The 15,000-nt window shown below is 46.5% G+C and overlaps 1 protein-coding gene across 1 annotated transcript; it reads right to left on the bottom strand.

The window, feature by feature from the left end:
* Positions 1-733: 733 nt before the first annotated feature.
* Positions 734-6,484, bottom strand: glipr2l (GLI pathogenesis-related 2, like; the record flags this gene model as incomplete). The annotated part of the gene is given in 7 exon segments (XM_080540186.1): positions 734-790; positions 792-850; positions 853-894; positions 1,739-1,816; positions 4,135-4,238; positions 4,385-4,493; positions 6,394-6,484. Coding segments are annotated over 7 exon segments (462 nt in total). The 5' UTR covers positions 6,407-6,484.
* Positions 6,485-15,000: the final 8,516 nt, after the last annotated feature.

Genomic DNA, 15,000 nt, shown 5'->3' with positions numbered 1-15,000 from the left:
CGTGTCTCAGCCTGAATGAAATGTCTAGGGTAGTATATTACTGAAGCAACATCGGAGGTGAATTAAACAAGCTTGGAATAAACCCATGGCCTTTGGCAGTTACACTCACGGAAGGCATGTCAGAGAGGTGTGTGTGTGTGTGTGTTTGGGTGTGCCTACGGCATCTTGGCTCTGTCTACGTTGAACAGTAGTTAGGGTAGTCCACTAGTGGTTGTTGGTTGGTCCCTCAAGAAAATGAAAAGAAAATCCCAATTTTTCTTGGAGTCACAAGTCAGAGTGCAAAGTTCTTGAGTGGTGTGATGTGGAGGGTGTGTGGGGGGGAGGTGTCTGATGTTCTTATGGCATGGACGGTCCCTGGAAGGATCGGTCCTTGTTGGGTCGTCACGGTGCATCAGAGTGGTGGTCTTTCTCTGGTGTCTGGGATCTCCTTGGGTCACTTGAGGGTCACTTGTTTTTGGGGAGGGTTCCCAGTAAACAAAGAGTCCAAAAGACGTCCTCAGGGAAGCCGGAATGTGGGTTCAGATGACGTCTTTCAGGACGTCCAGATGACGTCTTTAGGACGTCTTATGGACTACAGAATCGTCTTCTGTAGTCCATAAGACGTCCTAAAGACACGTAATCGTCTTCTGTAGACCATAAGACGTCCTAAAGACTTTTCATCTGAACCCACATTCCGGCTTCCCTGAGGACGTCTTTTGGGACTCTTTGTTTACTGGGTTTGCTAGAGGGGCTGTCAGTCCTTTGGCGGCAGGACGTTGCTCTCGAAATGTCCCTGGTTGGTGATGTTTCCCTGCGGGAAAGTACCTCGCCACCACGAAGGAAGAGCCGTCGGACGCGCTGGCCTTACCACGCCTAGCTTCTTACAGTCCTTCCACACCATCGCTGTGAAATGACCTGGGGGGGGAGAGGAAGAAAGAGAGAGTGAGAGACAGGGGGAAGGAGGAAGAGAGAGAGAGAGAGAGAAGGGGGGGGAGGGAGGGAGCGAGAAAGAGAGAGAGAAATGCACAGACTTAACTTATAATGATGACACGGTCAGTCATACTCCACACAGAGACACTGGGATGACATGTCAGTCATACTCCACACAGAGACACAGGGATGACAGGTCAGTCATATTCCACACAGAGACACAGGGATGACAGGTCAGTCATATTCCACACAGAGACACAGGGAATGCAACAGGAATCACGGAAATAATGGGATTGGCGTACAGTATGAGACTGGAAAAAGTGAACCCAACTGTTCTACAAGCCTGTGTGCTGACTCAGAGACAGACACACACACACACACAGACACACACACACACACACACACTTAAACATCTGATCTCACCATCCCGACCCTAACCCCCACTGCTGGCTGAACACAACTCTGTATTATACAGAGTCAGAGAGAGAGAGAGAGAGAGAGAGAGAGAGAGAGAGAGAGAGAGAGAGAGAGAGAGAGAGAGAGAGAGAGAGAGAGAGAGAAAGAGAGAGAGAGATGGAGAGAGAGCAAAATGGAGAGAGAGATGTAGAGAGAGAGAAGAAGAGATGGAGAGAGAGATGTAGGGAGAGATGGAGAGAGAGAGAGAGAGATGTAGAGAGATTAAAGAGAGATGGAGAGATGGAGGGTGTGTGTGTGTGTGTGTGTGTGTGACTCATGTTAAAGGCCCGTTGGATTCAGTTTCACAGTCTGACACAATATTTAGTGTCGGTTGCCGTGGCGAAGCCAGAAATGTGTCTGTCCCATAACCCACCAGTGCCAGAAGAGAAGCCGGGGCGGTTGAAGTTGTAGCTCTTCACCTCGTCATACCAGCGATCTGCCACGTCCTTACCTGCACACACACACACACACACACACACACACACACACACACACACACACACACACACACACACACACACACACACACACACAGCAAAGGTCAAGGGCAGGGTCAGCTAGGGGCAGTGTTGCCACAGTTACTTTGAAAAAGTATTCTGATTACTGATTACTGATTACTCCTTTAAAAAGTAATCTAGTTACTTTACTGATTACTTGATTTTAAAGTAACTAAGTTAGATTACTAGTTACTTTTTAAGTTACTATTGGCAGCTGCCTAGGCACCCGACCCCCCCCCCCCCCGCAACAAAAAATGAAACTGGTTTTGCCAAACTCACTTTATTTTAACAGTAACTTAAATTACATAATTAAACTTTAAACAATAACTTAAAACAACAAAATAAAGAGTCTTTCTTTGCCTCACCCAACATAAATACTTTTTTAAACAATAAAATAAATATAATCTTTATTTAACAGTAACTAGCAAGGGAGTGGTTCACAAAACCTAAAACCTACCCTGACCATTCAGATATGATCCTAATATAATCCTAATCCTAAACTGGGTGAGTCTTATCAATTTAGTTTATCAATGATCAACATTTATGTTCTTGTCATCCTTTGCTGACACAAACTCAAAATAATCCTTATATTTCCAGCTATTTAACGCATATCTCTGTTCTCGCTCCATTGTGTAGGCTACGCTTCTGTTTACACTGTGCAATCAGCGTGGTGATACACGTGAGCGATTCTGCTGCAATCTCGCGATAGTCGAGAGCCGTTTTTTGCGGGCATGGCCTTCCATAGTAACCTCGTGTTGAAACCGTGGGCACTGACGTCACTCCCCAAGAACGCGAGAAATGTTTGTTTACTATCGAACATTACAAAGAAATACTGCATTTAGCCTAAGTTATGAGGTAGTAACGCAATAGTAACGCACAGCCACTTGAATAAGTAACTTTAATCCGATTACTGATTTGGAAATAGTATCGCGTTAGATACTCGTTACTGGGGAAAGTATTCAGATTAGAGTATCGCGTTACTTAGTATCGCGTTACCGGCATCACTGGCTAGGGGTCAGCAGTCACACGGTTTATAGAGTTTTACAACAAAGTGATGTGTTAACACAAGAACAGCCGTGCCTTTTTACCTACTAAAAGAGCCGTCAAATAACCCCCTCTTTACAATGCTAACCTGCTATTTACACACAACGACCACTAGTTGGCCGCTTGTAAATTAGCCTGCTTTCTACACAGAAAAACTGCAAAATAGCTTCATACTAGCTTCTCCTGAAGTGATATGGAAAATGTATGGATACTGGGTGGTAGAACGCACATATCTAGGAAAAGTCATGAAAGGAGGGTCCTGAAATTTGGACGAGTGCAAAGATATCACACTTTTTTTACTTCCAACCCAGGCCTCCCTAGAGGAGGGATAATCAGACAGACAGTCACCCTCACTGTCCACACGGCTTCACACACTTTAGCATTCGCTTTAGAAGCTCTACAGTATCTCTTCTGTTTCTCAGAGCATATAAAACCAAAAACCCCGGTGCTCTCGCTCTCTCGCTCTCTCGCTCTCTCATTCAAAAGACGGATGATGTTCGGAATGTGGGAATGGCCGTGGTCTAGTGATGCACTCAGTGGGACTTTGTGTTAGAGTGGGAGACTGTTTATAAATCACACCGCTCTGCACAAGACATATTTGTGCCGTGAGTCACGGTCTCATTCACACACAGAGAGGACAGGCAGGGGGGAATGGATCCCAGCTGCTGGACAGGAGAGGCTTCAGAGAGAGGCTTCTAGAACACCAGGGGTATAGAGGATTCTAGAATTCCATCGAAAACGCTAATAAAATATCTTCATACACACTTGAAGTACCTGTGATGACCTGTGTGTGTGTGTGTGTGTGTGTGTGTGTGTGTGTGTGTGTTTGTGTTTGTGTTTGTGTTTGTGTTTGTGTTTGTGTTTGTGTTTGTGTTTGTGTTTGTGTTTGTGTTTGTGTTTGTGTTAGTGTAAGGTAAGTGTGTGTGTGTGTGTGTGTGTGTGTGTGTGTGTAAGGTAAGGGTGTGTGTGTGTGTGTGTGTGTGTGTGTGTGTGTGTGCGTGAGTTAGTGTAAGGTAAGGGTGTGTGTGTGTGTGTTAGTGTATGGTAAGTGTGTGTGTGTGTGTGTGCTAGTGTAACGTAACTGTGTGTGTGTGTGTGTGCTAGTGTAACATAACTGTGTGTGTGTGTGTGTGTGTGTGTGTGTGTGCTAGTGTAACATAAATGTGTGTGTGTGTGTGTGTGTGTGTGTGTTAGTGTAACGTAACTGTGTGTGTGTGTGTGTGTGTACCTGGTTGGTCATAGGAGGCCCAGGCCAGGTTCTCTCCACAGCTCCCTCTGCTGGACTCCGCACTGTGCTTCAGGATACGCGTACTGGCCAGACTCTCAGCATAGCTACACACACACACACACACACACACACACACACACACACACACACACACACACACACACACACACACAGATCCGGGAGGTTAGGTGAGTATGAAGCAGCTGGGTGGTGGTGGAGGTCAGGGAGGGTGTCTGTGAGTGTGACCCACCGGGCAGCATCTCTGCTCAGCTTGCTGCTCAGCTTCAGAGGGGGCGCCTGGTGCTTCCGACGGTAGTCATTATGACTCCTTAACACCTCCTCATTAAACTGCTTGGAAGCTGAGAGATAGAGAGAGAGAGAGAGAGAGAGAGAGAGAGAGAGAGAGAGAGAGAGAGAGAGAGAGAGAGAGAGAGAGAGAGAGGGAGAGGGAGAGGGGGAGGGGGGGGGAGAGAGAGAGAGAGAGCGAGAGGGAGAGAGGGAGAGAGAGAAAGAGGGAGAGGGAGGGAGAGAGAGAGAGAGAGGGAGAAGGAGAGGGAGGGAGGGAGAGGAGGAGAGAGAGAGAGAGGGGACATGAGACTATCCTGTAGAAGTAAATGCCATATCTTAATAACCTACAGGGTTCGACAGTAATGCTTGCCCGCTTGTCCGGAGCAAGTAAAACATTTGCCAGGTTTGTTTGCGCGAGCCCAACGACGCTGCTGGATCCTGGATCTGTTTACCTGTGTGCAGGAAGAACAACAGACGGGGCAGGCACCAGACCAGACTAGATGATCGTGGAGTGAAGATATTATTAAAGCATACGCGCCTGACGATCACCCGTCGCATTGCGTAGGCTTTAATAATATCTTCACTCCACGATCATCTAGTCTGGTCTGGCGCCTGCGCCGTCTGTTGTTCTTCCTGCACACAGGTAAACAGATCCAGGATCCAGCAGTGTCGTCAGGCTAGCGCAAACAAACCTGGCATCCTTTTTACTTGCCCCGGGCAAGCATTACTGTCGAACCCTGACCTACATATAACCTTCATGGCCTCTGAACCTGCAAACCATCTGAAGTACAACACACAGCCTCACTCTGAGCATGCAGATGACCATGTACACCTGAACCTGAGGAACCTGATCTCCTGTACTGTTTCTCCAGTGTAAAAAAAAAAATCTTCTTCTAGCACGACGACTGCCAATGGCCCCAGGCCTGAGCATAGATGACTTCCTGCTTTGACTGGTGGATAAGCTGATTCACTTACTGAGACAAATGTATTTGTTGTAAGTCGCTTTGGATAAAGGCATCTGCTAAATGCCAAAAATGTTAAAATGTACAAATGTAACTGTGTGTAAATGTATTGTATAATCTAACATGCAACATCTAACATGTCAGTCTAGAGGACTCACTCCCTCAACCACTCAGAGACTCACCCTCACTCTCCACTTTGAAATCCCACCTCAAAACCTACCTGTTCTCCCATGCATACAACCTCCCCTACCCCTAACCATCTCCCCTAACCCTGCCACCCCCCTCCCCCCCTGGACATTGCTGTGTTAATTGTTCCCTGTGCCTGTTGGTTAACCCTGTGTTCTATGTGCTCATGTTATCTGTCGCTTGTTGTTTCTGTGTTTTCTGTTTCCCCCATATTGTCAGTGTCTTTGAGCCCCGGAAAAGTGGTATATAAATACAATGAATTATTATGTATTATTATGTATTATTATTAGGAACCCCCCCAGCCTGAGTGAGTTGAGACAGTGAGAGGCAGTCAGGGTGATGGAGGGGGCAGACTGCCTGCCTGGTGCCTATCACAGGCCTGCTCACACGGCCCCATTCTCTGGAGCACACTGACACAATGGGGCAATTCACACACACACACACACACGCACGCACGCACGCACGCACGCACGCACGCACGTACACACACACACACACGCACGCACGCACACACACACACACACACACACACACACACACACACACACACACACACACAGCACAAAGGTGACGACATAAGATCAACATTTACAGCATTAGCAACCCCCCCCCCCTGCATGTTGGCTGTCATTAAGATTAAGATTAAGATTCCCATGTGACTACACACACACACACACACACACACACACACACACACACACACACACACACACACACACACACACACACACACACACACACACAGACAGACAGGGCAAAGATTAACTGATAGACTATTACTTTCACAGTCTTAGAACAGTAACAAGGAAGGTTCTTCTCTTACCTGACTTGCCCATGGTGCAGAGATACTCCCCTCTCTCTCTTCTCTTTCAATCCTCCCTTCCTGTCTTCTCTCACTGATGGCCTGAAACAGCTGGCAATGCTGATTCAGTTTCTCTCTCTCTCTCTCTCTCTCTCTCTCTCTCTTACTCTCTCTCTCTCTCTCTCTCTCTCTCTCTCTCTCTCTCTCTCTCTCTTTCTCTCTCTCTTTCTCTCTCTTCCCCTTCCCAGCACAGTTGAATAGCCTCTCTCTCTCTCCTAAACACACTCTGTCCTTTCTTGTCTTGTAAACCCTGAAACGTTCTTGTCTTGTAAACCCTGAAACGTTCAGCCTCTTCTCTTCTCCTCCCTCAAACGTACACAGCCTGACTCTCTCCTGAGCGCACACTCACCATATCTTCACCCTATCTATGTGTCACACACGTCACACACCCTCTCTCCCTCTCTCTGTTTGTCTGGTACTGAAAGGGGAGCCCCAGCACACTGCTATACTGATGACATCATCTTTATGAGACAAATGCCCTTATATGGGCCTGAGATCCCTGCTTTGTGCTGGAACCGACATACTTTTTTTTTTTGCTTAAATAATGAGACCATGGTCAGTTTGACTGTTCTGATTCGATACTGTAGGACGTTCAGACCAGGGCTGGAAGATCTGACCTTAAATCAGTTCTTATTAGATGATAGCGAGAGCAGAAAACCATTGTGTTTAGAGAATTAAATGTTGCAAGAAAAATCATTTTCCACCTGGCCTCAATAAAAATTGGCTCTGACCAGCTGCTTGAGTTACCAACACACAGCCTCAATTCACTGGCAGCTAATCAGACTTGTAAATGAAGAAGTTCACTCATCTACCACTAGGCGGAGGTGTCCGTCAAGATATGAAAGGTGAGACGAGAAACCTACCCGCAAGGAGAAAAGGGAATCCTTTATTAGCGTTCCCGACCGTGAATGCTGCTTGTGTGGCCATGCTTCAGTCATATCAGAGGAAGTGATGTTCTCCCAGCAGAGTGGTGGACCACCTGATAGGATCTCTCAACAGGAGGGGTTCATTAGTAGTCTGGAGTGGTGTCCTCTTCTGGCTTCCTCCTGGTCCTCCACATCATATCCTCTCTCTCATCTCCATATTGTTCTCAGGAGATGAAGAGGCTACATATTGTTCTCAGGAGATGAAGAGGCTACTTCAGACAAATTGCGTTTCAGAGTTTCCGACGGGGGTCAAGCACTGAGCCATTTTCCAGAAGCAGAGAGATTCTCAGAATGAGTTAGTTTGGTACATGACAGACAGCTGTGTGTGTATGTGGGGAGGGGGGGCTGAAAGTATTGTTATATAAATAGAAACATTATGATTTATGAAGAGAAGCCTTTTCCGAGGGACAGTACAGACATTGATCCATACAGATATTAGATAATTTATCTCTGCCCATACTGTACATCTACTGTATGAGTTGGCTCCATTCCCTGAACTGCGACAGTCTCTCTCTCTCTCTTTCCTACCCTCCCTCCCTCCTTCTCTCCATCTCTCCCTCTCTCTCTCTCTTTTTCTTTCTATCAATGATCTGAATGTCAAATGAAAAAATGCTTCCGCATTTATAATCATATAAAGACTCTCACAAGTTCTGTCTATCCTCGATTTAAAATAAATTGGCAGAAATCTGCTTTGTTACACCGAATATTTAGGGATTTTAACAACCAGTCCTATTAAGAATCCATCTATTCCAATTGTCAAAAATCGTCTTTTGGACTCTTTGGTTACCAGGCCTGGAGGAGAGTCTGGTGTCATGGTGGAGGAGAGATGGTGTCATGGTGGAGGAGAGATGGTGTCATGGTGGAGGAGGGTCTGGTGCAGTCTGGTGCATTCCCTCCAGGAGCTTGTGTATTTGTCCATCGTTCAATGTTGCTGTAAGTTCAGCCCCATTGTGTCCCAGTTGCTCTCGGTATGGAGGGCGGCAGACAAACTGTGTGTCTGCCCCTTTGCGTTGGAACCCATGCTCCCCATTGTTTCATAATGTCAGACTGTTGATTGGTGGCCATCCCATTCAGTTCTCTCAATGGGGGGTTGGTCCTATTCACTTCTCTCGTTGTTGTTGTTTTTTTGAAAAACAAGACAATAAAAAATGTCTCCCGAAAAAGATAAAAAACATATAAAGACACTCACTACTGACAGTCACTGCTGTGAAGAGACACTGCGTTCGTGAAGCAGGTACAACTCCCCCACGACGTCTTTAATCATGTGCTGTCGATAAAACGGCACTATAAATGTGAAATAACTTTTTAGAGTGCCTGTAAGTGCACTTAGTGCATTATAATTCATCCCTACCAGTCTCAAGGGGAGAGTGAGGACTTTTTAATAACTGCCGGAGTTCAACCCAATCCTCATTAAAAGGTCTTGTGTGTAGAGACAGAAGAGGGTAGTTATTACTGTACTCAGGTGTGATTTAAGCTTGGAGAAGACGTCAGGGGTTAACCCTTTATGCAGCGAGTTTCTAACTGTTATTCCCAGAGTTCTGTTCCAGAATTTGACGGTTCAGTAAGAATTAGCAGCCCTTTGTGATGTCATCAGTTAGAATGTTCCACAGGGGACGACATGTTCCCTCTGTACGCTTCAACGGGTTAAGAGGAGTTAAGTACCTGTCAATCAATTAGGATAGGAGGGGATGTTGTTCCATTAATTCTCTAAATCGGAAGACTGAAGTTCAGAAGTCTTCAAACACTTTTAATTTAATAGGCGAGTTTATCTGTCTGGAGAGAGAGAGAGAGAGAGAGAGAGAGAGAGAGAGAGAGAGAGAGAGAGAGAGAGAGAGAGAGAGAGAGAGAGTAAGAGGGAGAGAGGTAGAAGCAGAGAGAAGAACTGAGAGCGTGGGAGAGAGAGAGGACGAGGGGGGGTCGTTTAAGGAGAGCTGGCTGACTCCTGTTTGACACCACACAGCAGAAATGTAATGTCTTCAAAGGCCATAACAGTCAATAAAGTTTCAAATGTGCTTAAAGCAATTAAGCATCTATAGTGAAGGAGAGTGCATGTAGGAGATTAACCCCAATGACCTGCTCTAACTGGTCCCTAATTAAATTACCCCTCCATCTGCCAACACACACACACACACACACACACACACACACACACACACACACACACACACACACACACACACACACACTGTGGAACATCTAGGCCATTATGAACTTTCCACCTGAGCAGAAGTGAACACCAGATGATTGTATGAGCAGAAGGAGGTGAAGAAGGTGAAGAAGAGGTGAAGAAGGATGTGAAGAAGGAGGTGAAGAAGAGGTGAAGAAGGAGGTGAAGAAGAGGTGAAGAAGGAGGTGAAGAAGAGGTGAAGAAGGAGGTGAAGAAGGAGGTGAAGAAGAGGTGAAGAAGAGGTGAAGAAGGAGGTGAAGAAGAGGTGAAGAAGGATGTGAAGAAGGAGGTGAAGAAGAGGTGAAGAAGGAGGTGAAGAAGAGGTGAAGAAGGAGGTGAAGAAGAGGTGAAGAAGGAGGTGAAGAAGAGGTGAAGAAGGAGTTGAAGAAGGAGGTGAAGAAGAGGTGAAGAAGAAGTGAAGAAGGAGGTGAAGAAGAGGTGAAGAAGAGGTGAAGAAGAGTTGAAGAAGAAGTGAAGAAGGAGGTGAAGAAGAGGTGAAGAAGAGGTGAAGAAGAAGTGAAGAAGGAGGTGAAGAAGAGGTGAAGAAGGAGGTGAAGAAGGATGTGAAGAAGGAGGTGAAGAAGAAGTGAAGAAGGAGGTGAAGAAGAGGTGAAGAAGAAGGTGAAGAAGAGGTGAAGAAGGATGTGAAGAAGGAGGTGAAGAAGAGGTGAAGAAGGAGGTGAAGAAGAGGTGAAGAAGGATGTGAAGAAGAGGTGAAGAAGGAGGTGAAGAAGGATGTGAAGAAGAGGTGAAGAAGAAGTGAAGAAGGAGGTGAAGAAGGATGTGAAGAAGAGGTGAAGAAGGAGGTGAAGAAGAGGTGAAGAAGGATGTGAAGAAGAGGTGAAGAAGGAGGTGAAGAAGAGGTGAAGAAGGGGTGAAGAAGAAGTGAAGAAGGAGGTGAAGAAGAGGTGAAGAAGAAGGTGAAGAAGAGGTGAAGAAGGAGGTGAAGAAGAAGGTGAAGAAGGAGGTGAAGAAGAAGTGAAGAAGAGGTGAAGAAGAGGTGAAGAAGGAGGTGAAGAAGAGGTGAAGAAGGAGGTGAAGAAGAGGTGAAGAAGGAGGTGTTGGTAGCTTGGTTGTGGTGGTTGAGCGGGCGTTAACCCACAGCTAAGCTATAATGCTTGTTTCCAACATAGTCCTCCGTTATTGTGTTCTCCTACTTGCGCTTTTGAACCACAATTTAACTACAACACTCCTGCTGATCCACCTTGTCCTCAACATTGGAAGACAAGAGCGGTGTATCGCCTTCCGGCTTGCTATGCTGTCCCTAGCAACAACAAAACCCAGGATTCCCAGCGAATCGAGCATGCGCAGACGTGACTGAATATTCTGAAAAGGGTCATATGCCGCTTAACGTGATGTCACAATATTCCGATTCCAACAGGCATATGCCAGGGGTCTTAATCGGAATATTGCCGAATCAGAATATGGTCTTAAGCGGGTTCGGTACGTGTTTACATGACTCTTGCCCAATCGGAATATTGAGCATATGCCGTTTAATACAGGAATATGGTGTGCATGTAAAGGTAGTCAGACTGTTGGTCGTCTCTGGTGCAGCAGGACAGAGAGTCTAGCAGGACAGAGAGTCTAGTAGGACAGAGAGTCTAGTAGGACAGAGAGTCTAGTAGGACAGAGAGTCTAGCAGGACAGAGAGTCTAGTAGGACAGAGAGTCTAGTAAGGACAGAGAGTCTATTGGACAGAGAGTCTAGTAGGACAGAGAGTCTAGCAGGACAGAGAGTCTAGCAGGACAGAGAGTCTAGTAGGACAGAGAGTCTATTGGACAGAGAGTCTATTGGACAGAGAGTCTATTGGACAGAGAGTCTAGTAGGACAGAGAGTCTAGTAGGACAGAGAGTCTAGTAGGACAGAGAGTCTAGCAGGACAGAGAGTCTATTGGACAGAGAGTCTAGTAGGACAGAGAGTCTAGCAGGACAGAGAGTCTATTGGACAGAGAGTCTAGTAGGACAGAGAGTCTAGTAGGACAGAGAGTCTAGTAGGACAGAGAGTCTAGTAGGACAGAGAGTCTAGTAGGACAGAGAGTCTAGTAGGACAGAGAGTCTAGCAGGACAGAGAGTCTAGTAGGACAGAGAGTCTAGCAGGACAGAGAGTCTAGTAGGACAGAGAGTCTAGTAGGTCAGAGAGTCTAGTAGGACAGAGAGTCTATTGGACAGAGAGTCTAGTAGGACAGAGAGTCTAGCAGGACAGAGAGTCTAGTAAGGACAGAGAGTCTAGCAGGACAGAGAGTCTAGTAGGACAGAGAGTCTAGCAGGACAGAGAGTCTAGTAGGACAGAGAGTCTAGCAGGACAGAGAGTCTAGTAGGACAGAGAGTCTAGTAGGACAGAGAGTCTATTGGACAGAGAGTCTAGCAGGACAGAGAGTCTAGTAGGACAGAGAGTCTAGCAGGACAGAGAGTCTAGTAGGACAGAGAGTCTAGTAGGACAGAGAGTCTATTGGACAGAGAGTCTAGCAGGACAGAGAGTCTAGTAGGACAGAGAGTCTAGCAGGACAGAGAGTCTAGTAGGACAGAGAGTCTAGTAGGACAGAGAGTCTATTGGACAGAGAGTCTAGTAGGACAGAGAGTCTAGTAGGACAGAGAGTCTAGTAGGACAGAGAGTCTAGCAGGACAGAGAGTCTAGTAGGACAGAGAGTCTAGTAGGACAGAGAGTCTAGCAGGACAGAGAGTCTAGTAGGACAGAGAGTCTAGCAGGACAGAGAGTCTAGTAGGACAGAGAGTCTAGTAGGACAGAGAGTCTATTGGACAGAGAGTCTAGTAGGACAGAGAGTCTAGCAGGACAGAGAGTCTAGTAGGACAGAGAGTCTAGCAGGTCAGATCGCAAAGGTAGTATGGGTAGATCGCATGGCTGTGAACAAAACCCAAAAGGAGAGAAAAGTTTGCCTATCATCCATCCTCACTATGGCTTTTGCCACTTGATTGACGTACAGGTAAGCCAGTCTGAGATCTCATCTTTTCAACTAACACCTAACACACGGTTCAGCATGCATGCGCAGTCAACCGCGCCAACTACAAAATACAAAATACCGGCGAGACTAATTACCTAGTTAGCCTTCCAATTTCTACTATTTACTATATAATACTAAAGCAAGGGTATACAAATGAGTGGGGAAGCTGGACCAAGTAAGAAACCAATCCAGAATGGGAGGAGGACTTTTTTACACGATGTCATATTGGAAGTGCGTCTGTCTGATCTGCCACCCCGCCACCCCCCCCCCCCCCCCTCCCTTCTCTACAGTATTCTGTGGACATATATGGCGCCGCACATGGCAGCTATGGTTTTACAGTTTGTTGTGTTCTGTCTGCACTGCTGTCTGTCCTGTGTTGTTTTGTTTGCATTGCATTTAGAAATGCTCTTACTGTAACGCCAAATCAAATTCCTATATGTGTATGCTTAATGTGTATGCATAAATGGCAATAAACGTTATCTCATCTCATCTCTCATCTCATCTGCAAATCTACGATGGCTGTTTCGAAGAAGGGAAATGTGGCAAAAGAGCGAAAACGTACGTCTGCAACAATAGCTTCTTATCGTGTCAGTCACGTTCTTGTTCAACACAAGAAGTCATTCAAAGACGGCGAAATTGTGAAAAAAGCGTGTTTTGTACCTGGTTTACTTTTCTGTTTGTTGGATCAGTAGTTGGCTATGGCACTGCAGACTGGCTGTCTGTGTGTGAGTGAGAGAAAGTGAGTGTGTGTGTGTGAGAAAGAGAGAGAGAGAGAGGGGGGGGGAGAGAGAGGGAGGGTTTGTGCTATGGCCAATGCAGACTGGCAACTGCGTGTGTGTGTGTGTGTGTGTGTGTGTGTGTGTGTGTGTGTGTGTCTGTGTGTCTGTGTGTGTGAGCGTGAGTAGCAAAGAGGGAGGGTTTGTGATGGTCTTCTCCTGTGTGGCTGTGTGACAGAGAGAGAGAAAGTGTATTGTGAGTTTACTATGCAGGCTGGGAACTGTGTGTGTGTGTGTGTGTGTGTACGTGTGTACGTGTGTGTGCGATGTTTAAACTAGACTGGTAGATCTTGGCAGACTGGCTACTTGAAAAGTAGATCTTGGTTCAAAATAGTGTGGGCACCCCTGGTCTAGCAGGACAGAGAGTCTAGTAGGACAGAGAGTCTAGCAGGACAGAGAGTCTAGTAGGACAGAGAGTCTAGTAGGACAGAGAGTCTAGCAGGACAGAGAGTCAAGCGTTGGTGTCGTCTTTGTAGAACATTTTACTGCCGTCGTGTTGGTCCTTTTTGCTTTTCTAATCGCTGTGTGTGTGTGTGTGTGTGTGTGTGTGTGTGTGTGTGTATGTGCGCATGTGTAGAGGTGGTCTATAGGTGAAACTGACATGTGAGAGGTTGTTGGGAAGCAAGCAGAGCTAATTCACACTCATCATAGTCCATCTGACAGACACACACACAGGGCTTACTGATGGAGCACATGGGAATGCATTTGTGACGTGTGTGTGATGATGTGTGTGTGTGTGTGTGTGTGTGTGGGTGTGTCTGTGTGTGTGGATGTGTCTGTGTGTGTGGATGTGTCCGTGTGTGTGTGTGTGTGTGTGTGTGTGGATATGTCTGTGTGTGTGTGTGTGTGTGTGTGTGTGTGTGTGTGTGTGTGGATATCAGCTCCCAGTCGTGGCCAAGCTCCTGGAAAAGGCTGTCCTCAGCCAGCTATGGCCCTACCTCCAACAGAACAACATCCTGGAGAAGTTTCAGTCTGGCTTCAGACCTGGCCACAGCACTGAGTCGGCACTTTTAAAGGTTTGGAACGACCTCCTCCTCATCGCAGACTCCAGGAAATGTGCTGCCCTGGTCCTCCTGGACCTCAGCGCAGCTTTTGACACCATAGACCATGCCATCCTCTTTAATCGACTCCAGCAGGAGGTTGGCATCACTGACACCACCTTGTCCTGGTTCAAGTCTTACCTCAGCAATAGAACCTACGCCGTCCACATAGCAGACAGCTCCTCCAGACAAGCCAACCTCACCTGTGGGGTCCCTCAGGGCTCCATCCTCGGTCCCATCTTGTTCTCCCTCTACATCAGGGGTCCCCAAACTTTTTTCTGTGAGGGCCACATCATTTTTCCTTTCTGTGATGGGGGGCCTGGGTCGGTCTCTAACATAAAATAATATGGAACGGAGTGGAATGGAGGCGGTTGCGCAAAGCAATTGCGCGCAGGAGAGCACTGGTGGATGCAAACAAAGTCTAAACAGTTGAATTTGGATGGAATTTATACCTATAGTGATATGTCAATGAAATATAATCAGTTTTACAGTACAGGGATGACCCTCATCATACACGGGGGGACCCATGAAGCAGGGCTGTCTGGGGGTCCTTAAACGAGCATCAAACACTTAATTTCTTGCATTCTGGTGAATTTAGATGCAATTTGTGCCCTTTCTGCATCAATTTATGGTGGAAATGTCATTATTTATGTAAAGGAAAACACAATATTCAGGCACCAGATGTAATATAATGCAATAT

This window comes from Nansenia antarctica, assembly GCF_963989245.1.
Source record: "Nansenia antarctica genome assembly, chromosome: 10".
Classification (NCBI taxonomy): domain Eukaryota; kingdom Metazoa; phylum Chordata; class Actinopteri; order Argentiniformes; family Microstomatidae; genus Nansenia; species Nansenia antarctica.
This window is presented reverse-complemented; position numbering and strand designations above follow the sequence as displayed.